Source organism: Phymastichus coffea, unplaced genomic scaffold (assembly GCF_024137745.1).
Source record: "Phymastichus coffea isolate CEN01 unplaced genomic scaffold, Cenicafe_Pcof_1.1 PCOF00002, whole genome shotgun sequence".
Lineage (NCBI taxonomy): Eukaryota > Metazoa > Arthropoda > Insecta > Hymenoptera > Eulophidae > Phymastichus > Phymastichus coffea.
Genome location: NW_026706813.1, coordinates 15,696,691 through 15,719,987, shown reverse-complemented (window position 1 = coordinate 15,719,987; position 23,297 = coordinate 15,696,691). Strand labels below are relative to the sequence as shown.

Here is a 23,297-nt window from a genome sequence, read left to right as displayed (position 1 = left end):
TTCGCAGGAGGTCTTCGCTATCGTGTTTCGGCAATCTTCGGTGATTGTCGGCTAATCGCTGTACTGTCTCTCTCTCTCTTTCGTCGTGCCGTATAATCGTGTGTGTGTGTGTCCTCACACTTGCGTTGACTCTCGGCGCTCGCGATGTATGTAACTTGCCGTGTTACAAACTAAAAGAATCACTTTTGATTTGATTAGAAAAATTACTGTTAATTTATATGATTGTTATAAAGTTATTAACAAAAATAAATGATAAAACTTTCCCTCTCTCCTCTCTGGTTAATGTCAGAGGCTTTTCCGAGCGCCGGCAAAACCTCTCTCCTCTCTGGTTAATGTCAGAGGCTTTTCCGAGCGCCGGCAAAACCTCTCTCCTTTATGATCATTCGAATAAAATAGATTTCATTCGAATAACAGTGGCAAAACATTGCCAAAAACGCCATCGAAGATGGATACTCACGAGGACGCGGCTGCGCGGCTTTCTTCCTCTCCTCTCCGGTTAATGTCAGAGGCTTTTCCGAGCGCTGGGAAAATTTTACAGCCTCTCTCCTCTATGATCATTCGAATGAAATAGATTTCATTCGAATAAAAGTGGCAAAACATTACTAAAAACGCGATTGATGGTGGATACTCACGAGTGTGCGGCCGCACGGCTTTCTCCCTCTCTTCTCCGGTTAATGTCAGAGGCTTTTCCGAGCGTCAGAAAAAGATTCGTGAAAACATCTTATCACCTTTTGAATGAAAAAGGTTTCATTCGAATTAAAGTGGCAAAATATTGCCAAGATCGACATCGAAGTCGCGTACTTTCGTACGCTTATTACGTAAAATTATTATAAAATTACGTAAAATTACTTTAAATGTATATGTTTGTTAAAAAGTTATAAAAAAAATAAATTATAAGACATTGTTAGACCGTTTATTCTAAGAAAATGACGTCTTTACAAGGCGTTTCTTTCTTCGATGCGCTGCTAAGCAACCAATGATATTTTGCAATATTAGTTACCGCGTCATCTCAATCACCGCTTCGGTTGCTACGGCCAAGTGGAGGGGAAAACAGCAAAAGAGGAGAAATTTGGTAGTCGACCGAAACGGCGCTCTGATTGGTCGAAATTATTAATTTTTAAAATTAATTTTCTCGGAAAGTATTGATAATAAAAATTTTTTGAAAACGACAATCGATTCAGAAAATTTTGTTCTACAGCCCATTTTCGAGAACTATAATCCTTCTGAATCACCCTGTATATATATAGATAAGGGTCCTTCAATAAGTCCGTAACTTCTAGAAAGATGGATGTGTTATGGTAACATATTTTACACTGTAACAGTGTTTCATCTAGTATAAGTTGTAACGGGGTTGATACCGTTCAATTATTTTTATTCGGACGATCGCATAGATGGGTGCCCGTAATCACCTATATCAAATACGAAAGTCGGAGAGCAAGAGGCATCGGGTGTCAGTCAACCAACAAATCTATAGGAGTGGAATCAATACGGAATAAGCACGTCGAAAGTACTGGTTAATATCACAGACGAAAACTCTTTATTATCCTCTCTGAATGCTACACTAGAATTGGCCCGCGTGTTTATGTTTACAGTAGCGCTCGCACGACGACAACATACAGCGTTGGATCGCTCGCCGCTCTTTGTTAGCAGAGCTATTACATGCACGCTTCGCTTCGAGTACGGAAAATTAGTTATCATGCATGCAATCGCGGTCGCGAGATTAAGCTGGCCAGCTTACCTTTATTTTGCAGACGTACGAAGACGATGGGAACAATTCGCACTCTCACTACGGGAAAGTCTGTCTGTTCTATGCCGCGGATCGCGAGTTCGCGCGCACACGGTTTCGCCCTCGATGGCGAAACCTCACAGACACACACTCTGGATTCCGCAGGTAACGATCCTGCTTTTTCTGGCTCAGGTCTGCGCTCCGTGTAGCTCTGTAACGACAGCCTCTCGATCTCTCTCGTGCACACAGGTAATTAGTTCGTCGGTCTCGATTTCCGTGGCCTCCGTATTGATAGCTGATTCTTCACTGGTTCGTTTTCAATCGCGCGCGTTCCGTCTGCTCGCGTGCCGAATTCCGTCGTTACATTTTTCATCTACCGGTAAGTGCTGCCCCCGCAGGCAGCCACTAGGTTAGGCAATCAGCGCTAATTTGACGTTTACCGTCACAAAGTGCGTATATAAAGTTTCAAGTCAGAACATTGGTTTGAAAATATTGTACTGTCATTTGAATTTAATTTTTCATTGTGTAAACAAAATCACGGAAAAAATGAGTTTTGTGTACTTATTAATCATAATGTCCTACGAAAAAAATCAATCACAGAAACTAGGAACAAGCTCAGGAAATATTATGGAGATTCTGCTCCATGGCATGGCACAGTTCAAAAGTGGTACACTGAATTTTTTTGTGGTCGTAAGATCACAAGTGACGCTCATCGTGCTGGCCATCCAAAAGAAGTGACTAATAAGACATCGATAAAGTTCATGATATTGTACTCGTCGATCATCGACTGAAAGTGCGTGAGATTAGTAAGACTCTTAACATTTAATTAGGTTGCACATGGAATATTTTACATGAATGTTTGGGCATGAGACAAATGTCTGCAAGATGGGTGCTGCACTTACTCACAGCTGATAACCAGTGAGCTCGTTTTTGCGTATAAGCAATGTTTGAACATATTTCAACGTTTTGAACATAATCCAAAGGAGTTTTTACGACGCTACATTACTGTTGATGAAACATGGATTCATTATTATATGCCAGAAACGGTAAATTAGTTGAAAATATGGTTCGGGTGAATCTGCGCCAAGAAAAGCGAAAACGGTACGATCAGTCGAAAAAGTCATGGTTACAATTTTTGGGGACTCAAGTGGTATAATATTAATCGATTACCTACAGAGTGGAAGAACTATTACAAGAGATGTCTTATTATTAGACCGATTTGATGAGTACTGAAGGAAAAGTGGCCCCATCTGGTGGATAAAAAGGTTCTTTTCCACCACAAAAATGCACCAGCTCACACGAGTTCCATTGCATTGGAAAAATTATTTGATTTAAGCTGCAAAATATTTTCTCATCCACCTTATTCTCTAAATTTGGCTCCTTCTGGTTTTTTTGTTTTCTGACATGAAAATTTGGTTTGCTGATGGAGTTTGATCAAAATTACTTTTCAGTCATAAAAAGCTAAGGCACTTTTATAATCTTGTATAGAGTTAAAAGGGGGCTATGATGAAAAATTAATTGGAATTATTTAGATAAATAGTTTCTTTTATTTAAAGTTACGGATTTATTGAACAATGCTCGTATATGTGTGTGTGTGCGGGTGTATATGTGTGTGTGTGTGCGCGCGCGCGCGTGTGTATGTATGTATCTAGAAATTTTATTCTCGGTATTACGAAACATTTAAAACTTATAATTTTGTATTTTAAAAATGCAAAATTATGAATATGCACAAATATTTTTCCTATTTCTAAATCATTTTTCTCACATGCTAATGTAATGAAAAAATTTTAGTTTCATGAAAAACTACAATATGTACGTAGATTGATAGTGTAATGATCTGTAACAAAACTTATTCCTTGTTACCAATTCTTTTGCGGGGTAAGTGAGGCACTTTCGCTCATGACAATTGAGGGAGAAGAACGAGGGGAGGTTGATAAATAAATTATAGAAAGACAGGATTCAAATCTCACTTACAACCTATTATTATTAATAATTATTCACACTGAACATACGCGCGCATAACATAATCTAAATTACCGACCAACAAACTGCAAATAGAACAATAAACTACTTAAGATAATCACAAATGAACATTTCGCATTTCATCCTAATACCTAATCGCGTACTTAAACTATTACAAACTTACTTAAAAACTACACGAACTAATACCAGGTAAATTGCCCGGCACGTGGGCGCCTGGACAATTCACCGGTCGCAACTTACATCACTATAAATTAAACTTAGCGCGAACCTTCAGATAGTCGGCACGTGAGTGCCAGGCTATCTCTTTCAACGCGCACCGGTCGTCGCATCAACAGAGAGAGAGAGTGTAGAGAGAAAGAAGAAAAGGAAGGCTTGACCTTTTATCTCCTGTCCCTCGCAACGTCGGGAATCCTGAGCGATGCGCTGCCGCAGGAAGTACCGGGTGTCGTCGCTGGTCAGATCGTCGTTAACCGCTGTCGCTGACCAGGTATCCGTAGGCGACGTTGACTCTCCTAGCAGGTGGGCTGGCTGCAGTTGCTGGCAAAGCCCTTGCCGGTAGGGTTGATCTTCCTTCCTCCCGGCTATCCCAAACTGCTCTCTCTGCTGGGCTCGGACTCCCTCACTCTAGTAGGGCTCGGCTGCGACTCCCTCACTCTAGTAGGACTCGGTTGCGACTCTGCTCACGCACTAATTCTTGCGCGCATCTTGCAGCCGCTCAGCGGCGCTCGCTCCTCTCCCTACCTTGACCTATTAGTTAGGCGGCACGCGACGCGTCGCTTATCGGTCACGCGTTGCGCGCATGCCAATCCCTGCATGGGCCTAATACTCTCTCTCTCTCTTTCTTTCTCAATCTCTCTCCGCACTCTTCAACTTTTCTTGCGCTCAACTGCGCTGGCTCGTCCTTGGCGCTGAAACAAAAGGCCAAGTGTTAGACGCATACTTAAATGCGCCCAACGTTGGCCACCACGCCTAGCCGAGTGGGGGAGGGAGAAACGCGGACGAGAGACCGGCGCACGGACTGCTCTCGTCACAGATCAAATAAATTGTCAAACTAGCAGTGATTGTTTAATACTTTACCTGAGTAGAGTGAAAATTCATCTTCATTATTAAACAAATAGTATGGTCCGGTTGAATAGTTGTCGCGAATACGTGTGTAGAAAAAACCTGTAGGTGTAGAACAAGAGTAACTTTTCCTTTGTGATTGACATCGATACTGTAGAAAACTTTGGTACTGTTTGCAAATGATCCACTTAATATATTTTTCTGAAATCTTTGTTGATTGATTTGTCTTTAATTTGAAATTTATATTATACTGATCACAATAGTTCTGTTTGATGCGACTATTAATTATTTCTGCTTTGGATATATTTTTATATTTGATATTTGAAGTGCTATGTTTCTGATATAGCAGGTTGGACATTTGTGCAATTTGGGATATTGATGGTGATTGGAATAATGTCATTTCACGTTTACCAGATGATTCAATTAAGAAAGTGTCAGGCCATTCTCGTTTTAAACGTTGTCCAATATTATTACTATATAAAAAGATACTCAATATTAGTCGACTGTACTAATTTGAATAAAACCTTACTTACTTGAGAAATAGGTTCTTGAATGAACGTCCATCCATTCTGGAGGGTATTTCAACTCCAGCTATATCCAAAAAAGTTGGTGCTAAGTCAATATTTAATACGACTTGATCTATTCTGTAAATTAAATAATTAGGATAAACATATAGAATCCATAGTAACTGTTAATTCTGTCATTCAAAATTCGAATTATCTAATAAAAACATATAAACAATACGGATCAAAAGGTTGACTAGTAAAAAGATATAACAGCTGAATTATATAAATTAAATAGTAAATGTCCAACTTAGAAAGAATTAATAGATAGCCAAGCTTTAAAAATAAAAAAGGTAGTTGTTCCCGAAAACGGAATGGTATATATTTATGTTTTTTGGGTCGCTGAATCCAAATCCGCTGACCTTTTGTTTCCATCACGTCAGATTCAAGGTCAATTGAAGGTCAGATTGTGAAAATAAGCTTCCTATTAGTAGATGATACTATATTTACATGTTTTTTAGGTCGCTATATTTAATTCCGATGCCCGCTTGATCCTATTTTATCAGCGTCAAGGTCAAATGAAGGTCAAATGGGTTATTTGTTGATAAATTTCATTTTTAACCACGGATTTAGAGAGAGCGGGAAATTCCACATCGTAATATGTATTTATATATTTTTTTTCTCAACCTCTCGAAGTCATACAGAGGTCAAAGTATTTCTTAATCCGCAAAATCATAGTCCTTACTCTAATAAATAGTATTAATACTTTTTGCACCTTGCTATATAGTCCGCAGTGTTATGATAAGACTCAGAATAAGATAATTTTGTACAATACTATAAATTGATCTGATTGTTCTCTATTACGCCTCAAAATCCAGAGCAAAATCGGTAATATCTCTGGAATTCTGAATCTATGAGAAAAGTGACACATGACTCGTTAGTAATTTCAGATTTCTTGCATTTTCTCCCTTATTCTACTACCTCTTCATCGTTTCGCTTTCTCCTATAACGTATTCGTTTATCTTCAAATGATCTGTGCAATCGCTTTCAGGTTGGTTACCAGCCAGCTACAATCATCACTGGCTTCTTTGCATGTACCCCAGACGAAAGAAAACCCTCACGGGGAGCTGTCACCTAGTTTAGGAGATGATTATTTGAAGAGGTATAAATATACTCCTCACATTCGGATACGTCAGGGTTTTCAGATCCTGTCGATCTATGAGCCGACATAAAAAGCAATGAATATGTATCTGCCCCCAGGGTACCTCCACTCGATGACAGCGGGCAACGGTACTTTTTTTGTATATATTTGTTTGCGGCAAAATCCCTGGGTGAAGGCATGCAAGCCATCTTGGTAGGCACACACAAATGTGTTATGAAGCAAGGGTTCTCACAAGGGATTCCAGTATCAGCGGTTGTTCTGGGTGAGCAAGCGGGCCCGCAATCATCATCCGTCATCAAGCGACTACAGCTCTACATTGGTTGGAAACTTGGCTTATGTAGAGTATGATGCTACAAGAATAAATCACATATGTAATAAAAGTCAAGATGATTTCTGCTACATTTGTGGTAAATATGAAGTTCCACAAAATCGTAAAAAAATTTCGGCACAAATAAGAAACATTTACAAAGAGTGTTTGAAATTGGACATGATGGATGAAAACTGTGATTGGATATCGCATATCGTTTGCTCTTATTGCAATACGACGTTCAATCGATATCATAAATCTCGAGACACAAAATGTCTGCGGTTTTCAGTACCAGTACGTTGGAGGAAACCGCAATCAAAAGAAAATTGTTATTTTTGTGGAACAAATGTTTTCGGATACAATATAAAAAATAAATCAAATATAGGGTATGCTAAAGTCGCTAGTGTGACACTGCCTATTTATTCCACTGGTGATAGTATAACTAATCAGAATTGTAGCTTAGATGAAATGGAAATGGAAGCTGATGCTGTTGAAAATAGCAATATAACTCCTAGTGAAGACACTATGGAAAGGGAAATATTACGATGACATTGACAGAAATGAAACCAATATGAGTGATAATGAAAGTGATTTCGAGGATGGTCTCACTAGTAATGAAGAAGACGAAACAGATAGCGATGAAAATAACATTGATGAATATCTTCCTTATAAAAAGAGTAAGATACCTCAGTCGTTCTTACAGCAAGAATTGAATAACCAATGGAGGCTTTTTATTGACTCTAATGAAATGAGTTTCAAAGCAGTTTTATGGCATAATACAAATGTTCATGCACCTATACCAGTCGCATATTCAATTGTAATGAAAGGATCATGAGCAAGTCTTAAAACACTCTTAGCTGCATTAAAATATGATAAACACAAATGGAGTATTTGTGGAGATTTTAAAATTCTCACTATGATTTTGGGCCAGCAATCTGGTTACACTAAAAAACCTTGTTATCTGTATTTAAGAGATAGTAGAGATAAAAAGAAATACTATTCAAAAAAAATTTGGGAACCTAGAACATCCTTTAACGTGGGTTCAGATAATATTTTGAATTCACCATTAGTTGATCCAGAAAAAGTATTAATACCTCCGTTACATGTAAAGTTAGGTCTTATGAAGCAATTCGTGAAAGCTTTAAACAAAGAGACTTATTGTTATATATACTTACGACAACAATTTCCACGTCTATCTGACGCTAAAGTAGAGGCAGGCGTATTTGATGGACCCGAAATCAGAAAAATGTTCAGGGACGATCAATTCGGAACTAAAACGAGCCCGGTTGAGGCTAATGTTTAGATTAGCTTTAAGAAAGTATGCCGAAATTTCTTTGGAAATAACAAAAGCTCTAACTATAAAAACTTGATAGCTGACATGATTGAGAATTTTAGGGAATTGAAATGTAATATGAGTTTAAAATTGTATATGATGGATAGCCACGTTAACAACTTTCCTCGTAAGATTGGAGATTTCAGTAAAGAGCAAGAAGAACGTTTCCATCAAGTTTTGAAAGACGTAGAACAAAGATTTCAAGGTAGATGGGATGAAAATATGACGGCAGATTACTGTTAGCTCTTGCAGAGAAAAGGCATAAAAAATGGTAAGAAACGCAAAAGAAAGCCATTGCACAGATCATTTGAAGATAAACGAGTACGTTATAAGAGAAAGCGAAACGATGAAGAGGTAGCAGAATAAGGAAGAAAATGCAAGCAATCTGAAATTACTAACGAGTCATGTATCACTTTTCTCATAGATTCAGAATTCCAGAGATATTACCGATTTTGCTCTAGATTTTGAGGCGTAATAGAGAACAATCAGATCAATTTACAGTATTGTACAAAATCATCTTATTCTGAGTCTTATCATAATATTGCGGACTATATAGCAAGGTGCAAAAAGTATTAATACTATTTATTAGAGTAAGGACTATGATTTTGCGGATTAAGAAATACTTTGACCTCTGTATGACTTCGAGAGGTTGAGAAAAAAAATGTATAACTACATATTACGATGTGGAATTTCCCGCTCTCTCTAAATCCGTGGTTAAAAATGAAATTTATCAACAAATAACCCGTTTGACCTCCATTTGACCTTCACGTTGATAAAATAGAATCAAGCGGGCATCGGAATCAAATATAAAGACCCAGAAAACATGTACATATAGTATCATCTACTGATAGAAAGCTTATTTTCACAATCTGACCTTCCATTGACCTTGACTTTGACTTGATGGAAACAAAAGGTCAGCGGATTTGGATTCAGCGACCCAAAAAAAATAAATATATACCATTCTGTTTTCGGAAACAATTAACTTTTTTATTTTGTGTGCCTGTGTAGTAGGACTGAAAGTAGTAGTTTCTTAACGTAATTGTTGAAGTTAACAAATACGCTATCAAGAACCTTTTTTTTTAAATAAGAAATAAATTTAATCAAAATTCTTATTCATATCTGTACACGAGGGTCGTTTGAAAAGTCCGTGCAAAGTCAGAGAGATAGCGCTACTAGTGCGTATCAAGGTTATTTTCAGTTAGTGGCATATCTTGGAAGAGCACACACCAAGTTTCAGCCAGATCGGCCAATTACTTTGCGTTTTATATTCGTTTCAATCAAAGAAATCGAGTGGTTCTAAAAAAATGTACGAAAAAGAATTTCGTGTATTGATTAAACATTACTTTTTCAAAGGGAAAATGCCTCAGGAGATTAAACAGAAGCTTGATAAACATTATGGTGATTGTGCACCTTCGATTAGAATGGTTTATAAGTGGTTTCAAAATTTCCGGAGTGGCCATATGAGCACAAAAAACGCTGAACGTTCTGGAGGCCTTGTTGAGGTTACCACTTCAGAAATCATTGATAAAATCCATGATATGGTGATGGATGACAGAAGAGTGAAGGTGCGTGAGATTGCTAGTACGGTAGGCATCTCGAGCGAACGGGTACATAATATTTTGCACCAACATTTGGACATGAAAAAGCTATCCGCTAGATGGGTGTCGCGATTGCTCACGATTGACCAAAACCGAGATCGTGTGAAGTGTTGCAAGAATGGTTTGCAGCTGTTCCAGCAAAATCCGCAAGACTTTAAGCGTCGTTTCATCACTGTATATGAAACATGGATACATCACTACACTCCTGAGACCAAAGAACAGTCTAAACAATGGGTTACCAAGGGGGAATCTGCTCCGAAAAAGGCGAAGACAATTCCTTCGGCCGGAAAGGTTATGGCGACTGTCTTTTGCGATTCACAAGGAATAATCTTCATCGACTATCTGGAAAAGGGTAAAACCATTACAGACGAATATTATTCATTGTTATTGGATCGTTTGAAAACCGAGATGCTAGAGAAACATCCATTATTGGCCCACAAAAAAGTCCTCTTCCATCACGACAATGCGCCACCTCACGACTTAGCAGTTGTGGCTGCAACACTGATGGAGATAAGGTTCCAACTCGTTTCACATCCCCCCTATTCTCCAGACTTGGCTCCGTCGGACTACTATTTGTTCCCTAATATGAAAAAATGGCTGACGGGGAAAAAATTTTATTCAAACAAGGAGGTGATTGCAGAAACGAATGCCTATTTTACAGACTTGGACAAATCCTATTATTTGGAAGGGATTAATAAACTAGAGCAGCGTTGGATGAAGTGTATAAGCCTGAAAGGAGACTATGTTGAAAAATAAAAAAAGATTTATTAAAAAAAATCAAGCAGTTTTTATTTTTGCACGTACTTTTTAAACGACCTTCGTACATAATGTCTACTCGCCTTAAATTAGAGTGTGTTGCTTCATCTACAACAACTGTATCCACTGTATTTGAGATACTAAGGAACTAGATAGGTAGTACCCTATTAACATTGACCGAGGCCGGTACGTACCCGGTACGCGTTTTTGGGTACGTAGGTACAAATGGTGGAACTAGCCGGCAATGTGGCCGGTATATACACGCTTGGGTACTAATATCCGCTTTTGAGGCAAAAGTTTCGTTCCTGGTACGTACCGTGAAGATGGCCCAGGAGGTAGCGGTCACGTGGCCGGATCGTGACATTGTGTACGTACCAGAAACATGGCTGATATGTTCCCGAAGAGAAAACAAAATTTTTACAGCTGCTCAGGTTCACCGACAAGGAACATTGCCGGTACGTACCGAGAAAATAAATTATAAGCATCGTGGCAACGTGTACGGTACATTGCAGGTTTGAACACATTTTGGACCCCCGAATCCCATCGCGATTTTCGTTACCGGCACGTACCATGGTAGCAATCCTTAGCAGGAACGTTCCCGCTTCGTATGTGAAACGATTCTCGTACGTAGCTGGTACGTCTTGGCTATGTACCCACCTAATTATTGAACAATCAACAATTCCGTACATTTATTCAAATTATAAATCCGTGTAATGAATACATTTGTTTGAAAATTGTAAGTCAAGTTTATTAATGTAATAATAAATAACATACGGAGAATACATATGTTAATTTTCCGAAACAAACTTTGATGAATAGTAAAATCTTCGCAATGATAAAGCAAACTCGCATTTTACAACTCTCAATTCTATTATCGCAAATAATCGCCAAGACAGCAAAGCAACATATCAATCAAATAAAATTTTATATTATAATGAAACAATCAAATTAAGGCATTGCGAGATCATGGCAAAATTAATCATCCATTCAATCATTCACATTCAGAGCAGATCTCCACTTAGGAGTAACGCTTATAAACACGAAAATACATTGCTACTCGTACTATTCAACAAAATAATAATTTTTTCAGAGTCACTTATCGCTTCAAAGATCAAAGGTACTCAAAAGTATCGCTACTGAAAGCAACTCGATTCAAGTGAAAAAGCACTTTCTTCTTTCTCTCTCTTTTTGCACTTATTAAAAATCGAATTTTTAACGCTTTTTTTTCGTTTACGAAAATTGTATGATTGATAAAGCGATGTTATATTCGAATAAAATAATGATCTGAGAACAAAAACTACGAAAAAGTACAATATGCGCATGATAGTTCATTGCGTTATGATACAAAAATATCTAACAATTTTCCAACGGTCTTATGGTCGAGGGTGACGCGAAGAGATACAAAAGTACAGCACTTTTCGGAGTATCGGTCTCAGTTTTAACATCTCTTAATAGTACTTTCCGCCTCCAAACGCGTTACAACCTGAACAAATATTATTATCACAATTCAAAATATATTTCATATTACAATTTAACAAATTACATTTTTTATTTAAACTTTTTCTTCAATAATTCAAAATTCAAACAAAATAATAACGTATAAGAAAATATCTTGCCCATCACGTACACAAACTTTTTTATCATTATCTGATCGTCCAGAAAATTCGCCATAACGCCATAGCGCCTCGTACAGATTTAAAATTCGTTTCCAGTTAAACTAGATAACTATTCGTTGAACAGTTATACTCGAATAAAATTAAAACCTTAGACTAAAAATTAGTTGGAAAAAACGTGAAATGACTGAGATAAACTAAACCGTATTTAGCCATTCAGCTATATAGACAGAGAATAGACATTACGCACGAGATTAAGCAATAACTAATGGTACGAATTACATCAGTCAAAGTAATACTTCTATCGTTTTATCTTTGGCTTAATTGGCATAAAAACTGATAAGTTGACCGAACTATAAGACTATTAATATTTTTAAAATCATACGGAGCAACGAGAACAAATGAACTTTCTCCGTAAATTCTTGAGTATATGATTTTCTTGTCCGTCTTTGAGCTAATTTTCACCATCTCCCATAGCCAATAAATCTTTCAGAGTCTTTTTACCCCTGTATCCAAGAAATGAATAAAATTTAATCGCGTATGTCGCGACTTTTTCCAAGATTTTCAAAGTCCCAAAAAGTCCGAGCCTGCAGCCATGTTTAGCTAGTCGCAGCAGGGTTGCCCAGCAGGGTGCCGGCAATCATATACAAATTTTTATGAGTCATACCAAGTTTCATTTTTATTTCGTCTCCCGGTCACGGTTTTAATTTTTTCGTTTTTCACAATCGATTTTCGTGCTATGTGATAACTCGCAGAGATAGTTTTAATCGTTATTAAAAACTTTTAGTTTGAAAATTTTACAAGTTTTTATAGTACTTATTTTGATTTTTATGTGCTATTAATGGTATTCTCTATTGATCAAACCTAAAATCACAGTTGCAAAAATCCTAAAACACTATAATATGATGGTATAAGATAGTACAAGGTATTTGGAAAAAATTTACAAAAATGCATGAACCCGTATTGAGTCATGTAGCATTAGAAGAAGTCAACCTTCCCCAAGTGCTACGTGACTCAATATAAGTCATAGATACTTATGGTTACAATGAGTTACAGTAGGTCTTCCCGAATCTGTAACATCGACCTTTAGTTATATTTAAGTGAGAAATAAAAAATTATACGCCTAGCACCTGGGGAAGGAATCGCTTGTTTCACTCTAGCAGTCAGCGTGTTCATATACCCCGAACATGACCGCTGCGACTAACTCTTGAAGTAGCCGATCTGGACTTCAAATATATCGAAACTTTAAAAATCACATAGAAAAAAAATGGTTCAAACGCAGTTTTAGCTTCTGCTCTATGAATCCTTCGATGTGCTATTTTGATCCATTCTACAGCCGTTCTTTTAGCATCAGTCATCGCGTATGTACTCCTAAATTTATGTGACGAGAGCAAGCGTTGCGCGGAATTTTCCCAAATTCCCCTCTCTCTCGGCAAGGCACGGTGACCAGCGTTAGGCGCATTTAAGAATGTTTCAGCTGACGGAGATTAGTTGGGCCCTACACAAGATTAGACAAGCGCGCGTTTCGAACCAATTAGCACATTGGTCGCGCGCCGCCTAATAAGTAGGTCAAGTGGGGAGAGAAAAAGAACGAAGAAAAAGCTGTAGATCGCAAGGAAAAACGAGCGACACAGACGGTAGTAAGTCGAGCAGAGAGTAAGAAGGTTCCAAGTCGAGCAGCGGGTTAGCGGTGCAAAGTGCAGCTGAGGACAAAAGGGCCAGTTGAACGCACACATCTCCAAGGGCCGAGAAGAAAACCGAGAGGAGAGGACGACTGCCTGGTTCCGTCATCTGCTCGGGACGCTACTGGGACAAGCTGGCAGGAGTTGCCCAGCGACGACCAGCAACACCGTGCGCAGGGCGCAGCCAGGCCTCCCGTTCCAGTATCAAGGTCAAGTTTTGTAAATTAATTTCTCTCTTTTTCTCCCTCTCTGACGGCACTGTGCGTAAATTTAAATATTAGGTGGGTAGCAAGGCGTGCACATACCGGCTACCTGCCCTAATTATGGTCGGTGTCATAAATCGCTCAAGGAGAAATCGTCCAGGCGATCCCTCGCCAGGCGACTTTCTCTTTTAGCTGAATAGCCTAAGTCAGTTCGTCGTCAAGGCGGTCATCTACCGGGCGACGTACGTTGTGTTTTGTATAGATTTGTAAGCGCGATTAGTTAGTTAACTTGTTCTCTTTGTAATAGGTATTAAAAACGTCGTTGTGTTTATGAGATTAAGAGTTTATGTAATGCGGCTTATTTTTATGAGGTTTGTTAATGTGCGGTATCTGCGAAGTTTAAGTGTAATGTAACTTTTATTTGATTTAATTAGATTTGTTAAAATGCGAATTTGTGTTTTGTGTGTATAATTCATTAACCACTTTCATTTCTTTGCCTCTTCCTCCTTCCCGCCTCAATTGTTATGTGCGAGTGCGCCTCACTTGCCAACCTTTAAATAATGGTTAACGAACGAGCTTTCGTTACATTTATTACAGCAGCATCTGTAAGAATTAAAAATATATATTGATTGAATCAGAATGATATTGATAGAATTAAAACATTTATAATCATATTAATCTCTCAACATAGGCTATAAGTGCAATGTATCAAACGCTGTTTTTTTTCTTTTACCTTCCAAACTAAACTTATTCTGCAGTGGATCAGTCATTGACGCAGATATCATTTTCTGAATGAGATCATGCCCACTTACGTTCGAAAAGATCTTCGTGTGTGCTTTCTAAATATCATGAATAAAGAATAGATAAAATATTTGAAATAATAACACAGCACGTGTTGAATTATTTCATAGTAATATATAAATAAATAAAGTATTTAACAAGGCTTTTTTGTAGTCCTCATCTTCTACTAATTTTTTCTCCACTCTATCTAAATCGGTGGCTGTTTCGCACGGTATGTCCCTGTGGACTTTTTCAAATTACCTATCTTCGGCTGTTCCTCCGATAAATTGCCGAACTGGTTGATTTTGTATAGCATCCAGGATTTTGTTTTGTTTTATTTCCATATGTTGAATATTATCTAAAATAATTTGAAGATTATCAATAAAATTCAAACTATTAAAAAACATTAAACCCAATATTATTTTTTCAATACTTACTATGAATAACCTTCATCATATCGCGCTCATCCAAATCATCAAATTGGGGTCCAGAAATTTTTGAGGAATGACCTTGAAAACGAAATCCACCGGGTGGAACAACGACTTGACTAGTAATTTTTGGTTTTGGTTTACTGATTGCAGCATCTGAATCTTCCAATTTTTGAACAGCATTCAATGATTTAACCGCTTGTTCATAATTTTCTGTAATAATTTTAAAATAATATCATATATCCACTGGAGATATCACTTAAGACTAATGACGCATGCAGTTAAAAATGACTAAATTTTTGTTTTTATTATTACGCATAATTTACTAGGGTGAATGTACCAATGCTAGCACCCCCCCCCCCCCCAATTACCGACACCTTTTATTTAATTTAATATAAGAGATTAGGACCTTTTATTTAATTTAATATAAGAGATTAAATTATAATTTAATATAAAAATTAGTTTGACATTAATCTATGTAACCTATTTGATGGATTAAACTTATTTTGTCACATAAAAATATCAAATGTATTTATTTGACAAGACTGAAAAAGGTGTCGGATAGTGGAACATTTAATTTTTTCTTAATACCAATTACCGATACCAAAACGAATGTGAATAAAGGAAGTTTTCTTTGTTTCTTTCACTTATATAACCTTTTTATATTGTGCTGCAGTACATACTGAACAACTTGATAATATTTATGTCTTATTGTAACTTCACAAATAATATACAGCGCAAAATGCCGATAATTGGGACACTCACCCTACGATATTTTACATTGTTAAATTAATTACCTGTGTAATCAATCTTTTCCAAAATTTTCACTTTCTTCCAAGTGTTCCTCGGCTCTACTCTATTAATCACATACTTTACGCGTACATTTTATTCAACTGTAGGCCAGTAAACGTACTCGAACTCCAAATCTGACCAGATGTAAGGTATCACGACTTTTCCGATTGATTCCAAATCGACGACAATATAGATATTTTGATCTGAAAAAAAATTAAAAACTTTAAGCTTTTAAAAAAAAATTATATTTGTTAAGTTATAGATTATGTAATTAAATTGGTTGGCGTTAATTTTTTTAATAATTCATTGATTAGAAAACATGTTATGGCAAAGTAGCTTATTTGCTCAAATAAATTGCTCTGGCTATGAATTTTAATCTTACGACTAAAGTAAAGAAATCTTTTAGTTTTTCAATTAAAATCTATCCAATATAAATATACTTTCTTCAGCATGTCCTAGATATTCATCGATTACCCACTCGCAATCTTCTGAGCCAGAAGTATTTGAGATAATTTTTTGCAAAGTATCTTGAGCTATTGCATCTTCTTGTTTCTGCTTTACATTTTCAGTTTCGCTAAAATTTCCAATTTGCCGCTAGACCAAGCAATGGGACCTCATCGAGTAACTCTGCTAAAAATAAAAATAATTTGAAATTAACGCAAAATTTGAACTATTATTATTTCTCAAATTTTCTTTAACAAGATAAGAAAAAATCTGTTATTGTTCAACTTATGATTTTCTTTTTTATTTATGTTTTCCAAGTCACGTGATTCCTTGTTGAGGATAGAATGAAAGTAATCTTTCTGCTTTTTAACAAGGATATCTGGAAAGTAATATGTACATGAAATGAATAGTAAAGACTCTTCAATCATTTATTCTGTAAATGTCATTATTACTCACCGGTGACAATCTTAACGGGAGATATTGGTCTCGATGGAGTTCCATGCTGATTCTCTCCTTTACTTTCTGCGTTGTTAGAGAGGAAGATCTTTGATTTTGGAACTAAAGGGTATTTTGTACCGTTATCCTTTGCGACATCATGAGCCTCATCGTCATCGCTATTAGATTCATCTGACGATGAAGATGATTCAGATTCAAGTCTCGTTCTTTTGCTGCGTTTTGGTTGATACAAAGTATCGTCGTCATCGTTAGAAAACGTTCTCTTGTGGCAAGCATGACGCTTCTTTTTGTCTCCTTCCGAATCAATTTTCTTTGCACAGGCGTCATCGATTTCTTCTTTGGTGCTGTACACGTTGCCAAAGCCTTCTTTGATTTTTGCCACGTAGAATGTATCTGGAATGATATATGTAAATGAATTAATGAAATTTCAAGTCGTACTATAATTATGTTAAAGGATTCATTTTAAAAGTAATTTATTAATAACTCAACATTACTCAATTTTTGCTCATTAATACGCATGAAGATTCAACCATGTGCTCAGCACCTGACTCGGCTGACTGAGATTTTGTTTCATCGAAACTCGCAGTGGTTTATTAAATTAGATGTTGCTTTTGAACAGAAGCCGTAGGCGTGTCCCGACATTCAATATAGGATACTTCATTTCCAAATTTGGAAAAAGAATAACGTGTTTCGCGATGAAGAATTGCTACATGGTTTTATGTCTCGTTTGTAAAGTTAATAATAATTTATATTTGAGGATTACTTTTTGCGTTCAATTGATAGTAGTTTTGTTTTTATTTTACAATATATGCGACTAAATGAGATTACAATATTTGTTTGTTAACGATTTTTCTCGAGTGATTACGGTTTGAATTTTTTTCCTGCGCAGTTTATTACGTAAAAAGTTTTCGAAAACACAGTGGACTGGCACGAAAGGGAGGGAGAAAGGAAGGGAGGGAGAGAGAGAAAGAGAGGGAGATCGCTGAGATTGTACTTGCGGTTTTTGGAGACGACGTCGAAGGCCTGTGGGGCCCGCAAATCCATCATCGTAGTTTGTATGCCAAGAAGCTGCTAAAGCCGAGCGCGCCTCTGTGTCGTTATAACTGCGCAGCTGTTCAGGCGCGAGAGATTGATAATTTCAACTTTGATCAAATGTTTTCGCGATTCATTCATTTTATTAATAGTTTCAAATGTTAAAAAGTAATAAAGAGGAATTGGATGCGTGCACGAGGAAACAGCGCTACGATGGTTTTTTTTTTCAAATTAGTTGCTATAGGTATACCGGCGATCACTCGTCCGACCAAGGCTGGCATTTGGTTTATAGATAGCTTGTCGCGCGGGCTGACCAATGCTGTTTTCAAATCTGCAAAACTCGGCACTGTTCAGCAAGGTTCGGACTTTGAAGTTGAACCATTTTCGCCCGGTTTGATCGTCTTCGCCACATTTTCACACGCGCGGCTTCACTGGATTTTGCACTCTCCTCAAAACAGACTTTAACAACAAAGACTTTAGCTCTGCTTAGGGGACAATAAGAAACTAGGGCACAGTCTGTCTTTTCCTTGAAATTTTACTTACATACTTATATACATTATTTGTTGATTTATTAATAATTACAGTAAAATTGAAAGAAACGAATTTTTACTCATTAATGCGACAAGACCACGAAAGTACGAACTATAAAATAAATTATAAGTGATACGAACATCACAATATCAAAGTGAAAGTGCATACATGTGCTCAAAAACTTAAATCAAAATTATTTTTTCTACAATTCTAAATTAAAATTATAATGTGTTTTAAATACTTACAAAAGTTTTCTTATAAATTGTGGGAGATATTCTATATAAAATCTTACATATAAAGTTTTACTTTCATACAAATTTTTCAATACCAGTATCGTCATATTAAACTTTTCAACTTATTTTTACTAAAATCTAAATTCTAAACGGATTCTCCTCAAGTAATCAACTAATTGTATTGATTCAATTCACTGAAACTTATTTTATTAATAAATTTTAAAAATTGTATATAAATTCAAATTTTAATGCGCCCAAAGTGATATTTATTAAGAATCCAATTCATAATATTGTAGTGTATAATCTAAACCTTGTGTTATGAGAAAGTATTATAATTAAAGATAACAATTTTCTTTATTTATACGAAAATGAAAATTACTTTAGCTTGAATTCACTTTGTTGTGTCTTCTGAATTGAAGTGTCACAATATTTACAAAACTTGCTTGTCTAATTATTGCAAGTATTGTCTAATCGAAATAATAATAATCTAATCTAATAATAATAATATTATTATTCTAAGTATTGTCTAATCGAATTGCAAACATACTGAACTATTTTGTAAAGTAAAATAATCTTCTCTCTTTTTTAAAATAGCAATTGACAGTTACTGTTAATATAAAATTATTAGGTAAACCAGAGGGGCCTCAACTCAGAGGGGTATCAGCTCACTGAGTTGAAGCGTGTGCATGTTCACCTCCCCCCCCCCGATCGGCCCGTGCGCTGTCGACTCCCCCCCCTCCTACTGAGTTATACCGGTGCGTTCTACGCACTCCCCCCTCCCCTACTAAGTTGATCTGATGTGGCGTGCGTTCTTCCCCCTCTCCCAGCCTACTGATTTGATTCCTATGCACTGCGCGCGTCACCGCCCCTCCTTCTACTGAGTTATACCGGTGCGTTCTACGCACTCCCCCTCCCCTACTGAGTTAATCTGATGTGGCTTGATCTGATGTGGCGTGCGTTCTCTGCAGCACTTCCCCCTCTCCTACTGATTTGATTCCTATGCACTACGCGCGCGTTCTGTGTTACGCGTTTTGATTTTTTTATTGTGTGTGTTTGTGTGTGTGTGTGCGCGCGTGTGTGCGCGCGTGTGTTAAAAATTTTTAGATTTATCTGACAAAAAACGGACGGATCAGGGGATCGAACAAAAAAATGAAAAAAACTTAGAACATACTACTACCGATTAAAAAAAAGAAAAGAGAAAAAAAAGAATCATACTTGTTCTCGTTGGCGGCAGGACGTCTCTTGTATCTCTGGTGAAACTAAGTTCACCAAGAGCGGCTGTTGTGGCGTTGTGATGTCGATGATCACGGTTGCTGCTCGAGGCGTCACCAGGTCGACGCATGTCACGTGTCGTGATGGTGGTGGTGGTGGTGGTCGACGCGAGACAATCACCTCGCAGACCATCTCCACGTCGTCGTCGTCATCGTCATCAGACCTGCAAAAAAAAGATTCTTTATTTTGAAAAAAAATCATTTCATATATCTATCTGTATAATAAAAATATTAAAAATTTAATAAATATTCAACTTACACATTCACCGTTCAAGACGATCGGGAGCATACGGTGGCGGAATTCGAGTGGCGACCGATGCCTGCTGTAATCGGAAACACTTGTATTTATACTATGCCGATAACGCGACTACGACGACGAAATCCGGACATCGTAAAAAAAGAATGCGATCCAAAAAACAAAACAAGAAATTTTAAGTACGTGAGAGAAAAGAATGTTAAATTTAAAATTGGAGTATATACTCTTTCTCTCATATACAAACGTACATACATATTATATAACGAATAATACTTTTACATTAATAAATTGATAAATTATATATATAAAATTTTATCAATTTATTAATACAATATTATTAGATATTTAATTGTGTTATTAGTATACAGAAAAAAAGAACAGAACCTCTTTTTAATTTAAGAACATATATGCTCTTATTATTATAAAAAAATTTATCTATAACTAATACCATTATATTGATAAATTAATAAAATTTAAATATAATTGTGTTATTAGTATAATGGTATTAATTATAAAAAACAGAATGAGAGAGAGAGAGGGTAAAAGAGAATGAAAAAAATAGGTACTTCCAATATTATTGAAGGTGGAGGTGTCAGCGGCATCCGAATTGTTGCCGCTTCGTGGATGTCGTCGTCGTTGTTCCTCCTCGGCGAAGGTGTTCGCGGCTGCTCGACGACTTCATCCACCGCTGCTTCTTGTGCCGGTAAATTAATCAATCCGAAGACTTCATCTTCCGAAAGATCGATGTCCTCGCCCAACGCTTCGATGGCTTCATTTAGTGCGTCTTGCCACGACGCATCGTCCGACGAAAACAATTGTTCCAACAGTTCATCACTCATTTTTTCTTCACTAAACTTGACTTAACACTTCACTTAACTCCACGACAAAAAAATCACAATAACGTTCGTTGCAAGGCGTTCGAATTTTATTCATTTTTTGAAACACTAGCCGCGTTTCGGTCATTGGTCGAAGATTTGGGAGTAGGGACGCGAGCCTACGCGACAGCACTGATTTTGTCGCACGCATAAGACGATCATAATTAATGGTGGGAGTAGCTAATGAAAATGTGATTAGTGCGGAGAAGAGACGCCAATGTGTATTAATATAGGATCGCAATAGCGCGTACGCTCTTGTTTTCTCACGCAACGGACGAAGAGTAGGTGGTGGCAAGTCGTTGGTAGTGACAAGTTGCAGCGAACGAACGATCGGCCCTTTTCTGGGCCACTTTTTTTTCAAGTTGACGAAGCTGTACAATCCCGACAGTTCATCGATATCATGATCAGATCAGATAAATTTAAATCAGCACTTTTCAGTGCTATTCAAACGTATGTGCAAATATATCGTAGCCGCAAAGGTAAGTACTAAAACAATAACAATTTGAAATTACGAATAAATTCAACCTTGTGTTTTTCTTTATTCTTACCCCCTCCATTTTCAGCGAAACGAGCAGGTAAGTATAAGGTAAACATTTTTTTAATTAGTTAAAAAATATACAAAATTAAAATAGTTCGTTTAATTCAATGTACAAAATAATACTAAAAATGATAATTTTTTTCCTAAATCATAAAGTAATATACAGTTAGTATGCACTATCTTTAGAAAGAGCGACAATGACTCAGATGGTAGAGCACTGTCGTATAGATGCAAAGGAGGCTAGGTTCGATTCTCCTGTATGTCTATTACCGAAAGATTATTACGAGAAAAAAATTCGATAAATAATGTTACTAATTATTTATATGTAAATTGTCAACAATTAAATTCAACAGAAAGGACAGGTAATTTCTTCTTAATTAAAAATAATTGAAATATCGTTATTAAAAATAACAACAACAAAAATATCTAAAAAATCAGTGCGTATATGCGACAGTTTTAAATGACGTCACTCGCATAGGCCGTTGAGTCAATTCCCCACAAGTTGTATGCTTTACATACGCATACGCGCGCGCACGTGTATGTATAACTCATAAAAATTAAATGAATTTTTTTCTGCAATGTATGGCATGTATGGAATGAATGGAATGTATGGCACGTATGGCATGTATGGAATTTTTTAATGGAGGATGGAAGGGGAAATCTCAATCGTTCGTTATAAAAATGAGCTGCATCTCATCAGCAGTCGCATTCGCATCCAGAGTGAACTAGTGTAAAAGAAGAAAGGTTATACGAACATTCTACAATGAGCTCCAACAAGATTGACTATAGGTAATTATTTGTTTTATTGTTTATAGAACATACTTTATATATTTTTTAAATATTTTTTTAATTGTGCAGATTTGAGCAAGCGAGGCTGGATAGCTTCACGTCTCAATGGACATGCGCACACGTACGACCAGCAGATCTTGCTGCGGCCGGCTTTTATTATACGGGGCAGATCGATCAAGTGCGCTGTTTTGAATGTGGTATGGAAGTCTGTCGTTGGGAAGAAGGTGACGACCCTATGACGGAACATAAGCGCTGGGATGGCGGCTGCCTTTTCATTCGTAACAGAAGTTGCGGCAATGTGCCGATCGGATTGAGCCCCATACCGGTACCTCCTCCTCGAAGAAAAAGTAAAGATGTTTGTGGACCGTATAAGCTCGAGTATCGGGCAGCAACAGCGTGCGCAACAACTAGCCCACCTTCGAGTACAGACGAGCCTGCGTTATCGTTATCGATTGAGAGTCTTGTTATAAAGCTTTTTTCCGATTTACATTTGACGGAAAAATGTGCTTCGAAAACCATAGCAAATGCAACTGTTGGTATGGTATCTGTTTCCGAAGAATTTGTACGCGGTTATGAGAAGAGTATCGATAAACAAAATGAAAAAATGAATAAAATTCCCGAAAGGGTTGAAAAGTCGCAGCGAGATATAGGCAATATTTTGCGTCAACTTGAAATTACCAGATGTAAGATATGTTCGGATGCTATGGTCGCTGTACTTTTTTTACCTTGTGGACATATCACTGTATACATGGAATGTGCATAAAGAATTCACGATTGTCCAATATGTCGTCAAACTATTACCAAACGCGTTCGTGCTTATTTTGCGTAAATTTGTTCTTGTTTGGTTTTAATAAAGTTCCTATTATTTAAAAAAAATGTTTGTGTACTTTTTTTCTCTTTTAATCTAATATTTTTTTTGTATTTTAATGTTATATTTTTTTGTT

General features: G+C 36.9%; 1 protein-coding gene across 1 annotated transcript in view; it reads right to left on the bottom strand.

The window, feature by feature from the left end:
• Positions 1 to 4,760: 4,760 nt before the first annotated feature.
• The window catches only part of LOC131663122 (extracellular sulfatase SULF-1 homolog), a 566,756-nt gene continuing 548,219 nt past the window's right edge, over positions 4,761 to 23,297 (bottom strand). The window contains exons 7-8 of the mRNA XM_058933233.1: positions 5,305 to 5,415; positions 4,761 to 5,244 (exon numbers count right to left, since the gene is read on the bottom strand). Coding sequence (XP_058789216.1) covers positions 4,761 to 5,244; positions 5,305 to 5,415 — 595 coding nt within the window. The remainder of the gene's footprint in view (positions 5,245 to 5,304; positions 5,416 to 23,297) is intronic.